The 8,159-nt window shown below is 47.5% G+C and overlaps 1 protein-coding gene across 1 annotated transcript; it reads left to right on the forward strand.

Annotated features, from left to right (window-relative positions):
• The first annotated feature begins 861 nt into the window (after nt 1-861).
• Nucleotides 862-2,463, forward strand: LOC125707600 (uncharacterized). Its single transcript, XM_048974846.1, has 2 exons — nt 862-1,136; nt 1,328-2,463. Exons 1-2 carry the CDS (start codon nt 1,093-1,095, stop codon nt 2,103-2,105), a joined length of 822 nt encoding a protein of 273 aa, XP_048830803.1. The 5' UTR covers nt 862-1,092; the 3' UTR covers nt 2,106-2,463.
• Nucleotides 2,464-8,159: the final 5,696 nt, after the last annotated feature.

Here is an 8,159-nt window from a genome sequence, read left to right on the forward strand (position 1 = left end):
TTACAAATTAACACACGGCGAACCGCACAATAGGAGATGGTGCTGGAGAAATGGAAACCGTTAAGAGACTATGTCCTTATTCCTGTTTGTAATGTATTTCATACGATATGAAGTGGTTCGATCTGAAAATGACCACCACCGATCGCTGCCCACAGATCCCACCTCCGTGCCACAGGGGGGGGGGTGGACCAATCCTCATGTCAGTGTCACCTCTGCATGGTAAAATAGCTGCAATCGTAAGCAAAATGTCCCTAACAGGACTCATTCCCGATGGTGACACTGGGTGGGTGAGGCCGGCCATCATAAATAGCCTACGTAAGATATCTTTATGGTTTGGTTTAGCTGCATGGGTGCAGCAAGTAAAGAGCGTTGTTCGCCAACAAGTGAATATTTCCGAAAATGAATTGTGCCAGACACGTCAATTGTCTTGTAAAGAAAATATTTAGTGACAATGATATATTATTTCTTTGGGAATAGACTATGATTCTGGAATGGTTCCTTATCAATTGAATGACCTGCATGCACATACTTTGTGTGAACATAACAGGATCGTTCTGTTTGTCGTCAAGGTTGATAAATAAGTGGGAGTGTGTGTATCCCGCGTGCCGATCGCTTTGGTTTAGTGACGTTTCTCTGCTTGCGCTTGCGCGCATCTTTTAATGGTCGGGAGTGTTTATAAACATAACATATTTTTACGCTCAGGAAGAAATTGATAAATACCATTTATGTCTGAAAATGTGCACTTACGCACAAAACTGTTGCAAAGCATGCTTGATAAATGAGAGCCCACATCATTGCTGACCCGTTTCCAGGCTGCCGGACTGGCACTTTGGTTACCGCCCATCATCACCTCTCGGCACTCCCAGTTCAGGCGTGGATCGCGCCACACACTGACCCGTATGGCTATTGGCAGCCTTAACAGGGGCAGGTGTATTTTTTATTTATTTATTTTCCCCGAAAACTAAAGTAGTGAGACTGCAGCTTGGTTACTGGGTTTGAGACGTCAGCGACTTTGCAAAGCTTCATCTTAAAAAAATATATTAAAAAAACTATTAACGTACTGTGATTTACACCATCAAACCGACAGGCAAGATGCGTACCTTCTATTCCATGTTATACACCGAAACGCCAAACTCGTAAGTATGGTTGTTGTATTTGCAGGAACTCAATATATCTATTGCAATAAAGCACATATATACTAACTGATCACTTTTTGTGTTCGTTTTCTTTGCGCATATTAATAGAGTTAAACCTCTAACATAAGACGCCCGCGTTTAAGCAATGTTTAAAACAAACGCCTTTCTAACATTGCTATTTTACTTTCCAGTAAGTACTATTTCAGAGACCACATCAGCTTTGAGCAGATCCTGTCCGTGAAAGAGGAGCTGAAGAGAAACAATTTACTGGAGCCCGTCCTGAGTTCCAATCTGGACTTCGCGGCCAGGGCGCTGGGCAAAGTCCACCCCAGCTGTCTGTCGCGCGCATCCCTACTGATCAGCGGCGACAGCCTCGTGGTGAAGATGTACCTGGAGCTCGTGCCTGACAGCAACATGCACTTTGCAGTGACCGTTGAGGGCGGACTGCCCGTGCTGCGGCAGCTAATCGTCTGCGGGAAGATCATCTCCAAGGCCGACATCAAAGATGTGCACTTCTTCGGGCACCGGTGCCAGGATGAGACCATTTCGTGTCAGGAGCAAGCCTTGAATTTGACAGGTAACGGCTTGGAGCGCGCGGAGCTGCGCATCCACTGTAACAAGCTGCATCTCACCTACACCGTAGAAGACGATGACGAGGATGGCGACAAAGAGGATTTGCGAATTGTAAGCTTACAAACAAACTGTAAGCTGGGTACTGTTTGCACACTCGAGGCCTTGATGAATGTTAAGAGCTGGTTAGAGCAAGAAAAACCCGAGAAGATAGGCCTTATAGCATGCATGGAGCACCTACTAAGGCAATACCGCGCTCCCCCTAGTACCCCCGTCTCATACCGGTTTGTTCTGCAGAGTGACGGTGAGACGGTGGAGATCTTTCCAACCGGTCGCACTTCTCGTTACATATTTGGCGACAAAAGAAGTGTATCTATGTGCCCCGCAAACCCCAAGTAAGGAGACGTCACTGTCAGCTCTGCACCAATTTTGGGATCTAAATTGCTGGAAATCGCTGTTTCATGTTATACTATAGACTCGCAATTAATTTAAAACTAGGTTCATAGACTTACAAGAACTGATTAAAAACTATATTTTGATGTTAGCCGGCGTTCTTATTTTGAAGAACTGAACGCTTAAAATCGCTTTTATGTTTTGTAAAGCGGCTTATGTTACCTACTGCTATACGGAACGGAAGTGTAACTGAAGTGTTCATGAAGCGCAATTACTGCCGAAATAATGTGTGATCAGTTTTTGGTACACATAACGCGGAAGGATGTTTACAAACGGCACAGAATAAATCTTCTGTTCAACGTTTTTTTGGAAATCGTGTGTTTTTAACATCTTTATTTTTTCCCTGCATAGATTTATTATATTACATTTTCTTTTACAAATGGTCAAAAGCCGTATGAGGGAAATTAATCTCCTATAACAGTGTCAAGCAAAGTCAGTGAGCTACCCAACATGAACCATAGTTTCCTCGGAACGATTTCCCTTTTAAAAATGGCAATTTGGAAATGGAAAAAAAAGGATATTCTGCATGAGAACACCGATATATAAACAATTCGCCGTATATATGAACTAAATTTAGTTTGCCCTCGGGTGATGCCCCCCCCCCCAGTATTCACTCTGTCTCGTGCAGGGGAGCAGAAACGTTTCGTTGCATCCCATAGTGACAGTTGATCGTTTTGTCTGTAATCTTTCGCCACTGGCATTTGTAAATATTGTAAATTAAGTAGTTATCTTTGATTTTTGAGTTTGATCACTGTTTCATTTGCAGTGACTTCAAGTTCAGTGACTTTTACCTAGTTTTGTAGTTAGATCAATAACTAAGCTGTATGTATCTTCAAAATATTCAAACCGCTAGAGGAGGAGTCGTGACGGTATGACAGGATAAAAGATCATTCCTTACAAAAAGAAAGGAGAGCAGAATTTACATATAAGTTACCGACTGGCTAAAATAAGAAACAAGCTCGGATTTTTTGGTTATACTGCCAAATCAATCATAAGAATATCACTGTATACCCCAACTAACCATTTATAGTCAAAAAGTACAAAATATGCGATGGAGCAAACTTAAAACCTTTAAATCGTAATTAGCCAAACTTTAGCAAGAATTCAGGTCTGAAGACATCTAGATCGTGTGTTACTGTTCAGACTTAAGCAAAATCAGCACTAGCCTTACATAAACTGCAGTTTGCTTTTTTCTTACAATTTCTTACAAGTACAATAACCGTCTTTCCACACTGCTGACACGACAGCTCTGACGCGCATGCGTCGCTGAACACAAAGCCATCATGTGATTCTCACTTTTCTTCACTGCATGTCGCACTAAGGCTACTGGCATTTCAGTGATTTTTCACGCTAGGTCTCTCTGGTGGAAAATCGGATCGTTTTCTTACTGCCCCGCGCCAGTATTGGCCCAATACCGAAACAGTGTAATTTCTACAAAATTCACAAAGAAATGATATCGCCAGTCTCAAGATGCTTGGCAGAAAAGGAATATTCCAGCACAACGATCCTAAATAAAGAAGAATAAAGTGAAGACCATCAGCAGACCCGAAGCCTCCAGAACACATTCGGGGCATCCTAAAGCAAGGTTATTTTCAGGAATAAAATGCTTCTCTGGAGCTGCTGCTGAAACAGGTCATGTGGACTAATCAGCAGATCCATTTATCCATCTGGGTGATCAGACCAAAGACACTCAGGCTAAACACCTTTCTTCAGATGTACTACTGGCTAAGTTCTTCCCAGGATTAAAACCAACAACCATTGGGCTGTGAACCACTAAGCATCTGGCTGCCAAAGGTAAGCTGTTATTTGGCAGTTATGCCCCCCCCCCCCCCCCCCCCAAAGTCTCCCCAAAATGTCGATACACTCACCAGCCTGCAAAGTGACTCCCAGCCTCTTCGGTCGAATGAACTGAGGATGCGACGCCATCAAGACTGACAGCTAACATCTCCTGCACTGTGGTGATGCAGCCACTGCGCCGCACGCAGAACCAAAGGCCAAGGCTGGAGAAGTCGTCTCCCACTGCCACGGGTAGGTCCTGGCCCGGCAAGCAGGTCCCAATCTGCCAGCTCATTCAAAGCTATAGATGCTGACATATTGGCAGTGAAAGATGCTTCCAGCAGGCAGGGTGGTCTGGGCAGGCCAGGCTTGGTTATGGGAGCCGACAGGTTGGCTGGGAGTCCGTGGGAGGGAAGAGTACCGTGGATCCACAAACTGGGGAACAGGTGCAGGAACCTTGAGCAGCTCAAACACGAGAGATGGAGGTTCAATGCCCACATTTCTTTTCATCTGTCAGGAAAGTGTGAAAACCGCATTTCATTAATACTCTGGCACCCTGATACACCAGCACAGACCATGAAGACGCTCGAAAGCGTCACAGTGATGCAGTAGGGAGCTGTTTAGAGGAACCATTGAGACACCAATGCAGAGCAGCTCCTGCACGCCCCCCTGGGGAAACAGATAGAGAATTGGCAGGGAGGTGCTGTGGACGAGCAGGTATGTAGGGTAATTAGAGCGTTTGGGTAGGTGGGTCGCTCTGCCTCCTCTAGCAGGTGCCAGGCTCCACTGGACAATGTTGAATTTGCATGCAGACGGGAGGGGGGTCACACCTCCAGCCAGCCTGCTGAGGGATTTTCTGTGCCTCACACCCCTGCTCACCTTCTGTGAAGCGGGACACCCCCCAGGGGCTAATCTTCAGCATGGATGCCCACCCCCCCCCCCACACACACATACTCTGTATCTCCATTCAATCAGCACAGCTGGACATTCAGACAGAGGTAAACGTGTACAGCTCAGCTTTCAGGAGAAACGGGGAGAATGTCTCTGTGGAGCTTCTCGCAGATCCTCTCTGTGAGCCTGCAGAGCTTTGCCGTCTGCCGGAGGCCGGCCAGTGTGAGTGGCCCTTGGCAGAGCTCGTGGCACGTTTCAGTGAGGGACGGCAAAGCACACGCCATTGTCGGTCTGCTTCCCATGAGTCATTAATGGCACATCGGCAGGACGGCTTGGTCTTCAAAACGTGTACCATCATTGTCTTCACTGAGGCAAAAGGTTGCGCCTCTGTTCTGCTATATTGTCTGGTAAACATGAACACTTTGTAGGACTATCCCAACTTTCAGTGTATACTGGCAGGGACTATTCAGACATTTTCAGACACCTTTTAGCACTTGGGGCTGTCAGGGAACATATGTTGTTTTGACTGGCTTCAGCCAACGGACGTCTCTTTCTCTCACTCTCTCTCTTTCTCCTCTCTTTATTTCCACTTTTGGTCCCTATGGAAGCTTCTTTCTTCTGTGAAGACACACACTTTTATTTTTTGGAAAGGCCACACCCCCCAACTCCAACAATGGATACAGTGTCTTTGGGGAAGGCCACAGACTGTGCCAGTGTTTGTACTGGTGTGTGTGTGTGTGTGTGTTGCTGCCCGCCAGACAGGTCTGGGGAACTGAGGACACATTCTCTCAGAATCAGTCCAAAGGAAGCAAAGAGGCTTGTGGCGAGACCCGCGCTTGTTTGAGTTGGCTCGTCCCAGAGTTTTTCCTGTGGTGAACTGGCAGATTTTGAGAAATGAACCTGGAAGCTGGGCTGGCTGCTGGACAGCTTGTTTCAAGTGTTGTTCAGGGGAAAAAATGGAGGGGAGGGTGGGGAAATAAATGGGAGGATTTTCGGAAGCCCTCGGAATAATTGGAACATCGTGCCCTTACCTGCTCCAACACATCCAGCCAGCCTGGAACGTCTCCAGCACTGGTCCCGCTGGGATGCCCAGGCCGACCTCACTGTGAGGCTACGTGGAGCTCTTCCATGCACGCTAAACGTGGCAGGAGCAGACAGGTCCTGTGCCACAGAAATCCAGTCTGTTGTGCCATCTCACCCCATCTCATCCCACAGAAGTGAGGTCAAATGCCGCTCGATTCAGAGCCGTGAGGCAAAGGAAGTGACAGATTGACTTTTTGGTGACAATGACAGTGACAGGGATGGTCACAGCTGTTCTAATGCATGTAATGATGAGGGGAACTAACCATTCTGTGACTGTCGAACCCTCAGCAGCTAAGCAGAGGTGGACAGGAGACCTTCGTAGGTGGGATACTCAAATCTTGGGTGGTCAGTGTAAAATGGAGTCTTTATTAAAAGCTTGGAGAGTATCTTCACGGGACTCGTTATGATTTGAGATACAGTGGTACTCGGTATACGTCCTTAATCCGTTCCAGATCCTTGGACTTATACCAAACAGGACGTATACCAAATGAATTTTTCCCATAAGAAATAAAGGGAAAATGATTAATCCATTCCCATGAAAAAAAATCCTATTGTTATTGGCATATTATACATTGACGGGGTTGTATAAAATAATTTAAATGCTGCTTAATACTAAAATACATAAATACAAAAGCAATTAGATTAAATAAATGAAAAGAGAGTTATAGTGTGGGTTGTTCACTGAATGGTAGTGGCATACTGCCGCTCGTGGGCAGTCATGGCTTCATCTCGATAGGTAAAGAAGGGTAACTTATACCGAGGTACCACTGTATTCGGGAGTGACTCCATACAAAAATATAGCCAATGTTAGAAGGCCAGAGTTGGTTGTGGTTCTTCCACAGCCAGCCAATCCAGTCCTGGTTGAAAGAGGAACAGGTGTGCCCCCCCCCAACATCAGGCCAGATGGCTGGACACAGCTGGCCTCCCTGTGACACAGCAGTCCTTCATAGAATGATGAGGGGTCACGCATCGCTCAGAAACATCCCCACAAGTGCTGCTCATAGCCACTTCCTGCCACCACACCAAGTGCAGAAGGCCGGAGTCTGTATTCCATCTCAGGACCGTGCTGGTGGACAAGAGCAGCATTACACAGAAAATTTCTGAAGACTAGTGCTAATGGGATAATTGATAGAAATGGGGGGGAGGGGGGGGGCATCAAATTGCTGCGGAGGGTGACAGCAGCATTGAAAACCACTGGAGGGTTATAACCTTTTCTACCCAGAAAAACTCTCTGCCAACTTATCAAGTGGTATTTAACACCCACCCCCCAAACCCACACCACAAAACTGCTCACTTGAGCCCCTCCCAGACATCACAATGTGTCTAGTGTGCTCACCCTACAGACAGATCTCCCATTTGGGAGGGAGGGGGGCACCCACTAACCAGCACTTTGCTCAGAAGTGCCATGTCTTACGTGGGCTTCAGCATCAAAGGGTCCTGAAGCCTCCCGAAAACAAACAGGGGTGGGCAGGAAAGAAGTGGGGGGGGGGGGGCTTTGTACTGGCATTGGGTGGGGGGGAATAGCTGGAAGACACAGCGGCCTCTGTTCTCCCCCTAAGTCCCCAGAGGTTTTTTTCAGTCCACCCCCCGTGTGATTGTGTGCCTGATACTCCATTACTCCCCCCCCCCTCCAGCTCACGGAACCCCCCCGTTACTGTGGGAACGGCCCCTCCGGCCTGGATCCCATTGTTCCCCCTTGTAAACCTAGACGGGGGTATTTAGTATCTTACAGCTTTGCCTTCCAACTCACAGCCCGGCCAAACGGGGCGGTGGAAAATCCCCATGGCCCCTGCCCGCCAGAGTCTCTGTGATGGTTCTGTGGGCCAGGGCTCTGCTACTCCCCCCCCCCAACCCCAGCCATCCTGGTTCTCATCAGCGGACGCAGAACCAGCAGCACCAGCTGGAGGAGTGACGACTGGGGGGGGGCATTTAGCCAATGCACAGACATGCCAAGGACCTGGAAGGTGTCACACACACACACACACACACACACACACAGGCACACTAACTCACTGAGACAGACACAAACGCTCATGCAGAGACACGGAGCAGATGGTCAGGTAGCCACACAATCACAGCGGCATAACGGCAAACGCCTGTAAAGAGCATAATCCCCCACAGCTAGAAGTCCGGTCGGAATGCCAAGCACTTAAGGCTGGTTCATATTTCTCCACACGCGTACCAGCGCACGTGTCCGCTTCAACATTTATGACGCGTTTGATGTCACCGTGCACCTCTGCAGACGAACAT

The sequence above is a fragment of the Brienomyrus brachyistius genome, chromosome 14 (genome assembly GCF_023856365.1).
Source record: "Brienomyrus brachyistius isolate T26 chromosome 14, BBRACH_0.4, whole genome shotgun sequence".
Taxonomy (NCBI): domain Eukaryota; kingdom Metazoa; phylum Chordata; class Actinopteri; order Osteoglossiformes; family Mormyridae; genus Brienomyrus; species Brienomyrus brachyistius.

Excerpts from the sequence above, each read along its gene's own strand:
- LOC125707600 (XM_048974846.1), top strand. The coding sequence starts at position 1,093 with ATGCGTACCTTCTATTCCATGTTATACACCGAAACGCCAAACTC. Across the intron at positions 1,137-1,327 it reads TACACCGAAACGCCAAACTC|TAAGTACTATTTCAGAGACC; the intron begins GTAAGTATGGTT and ends TTTACTTTCCAG.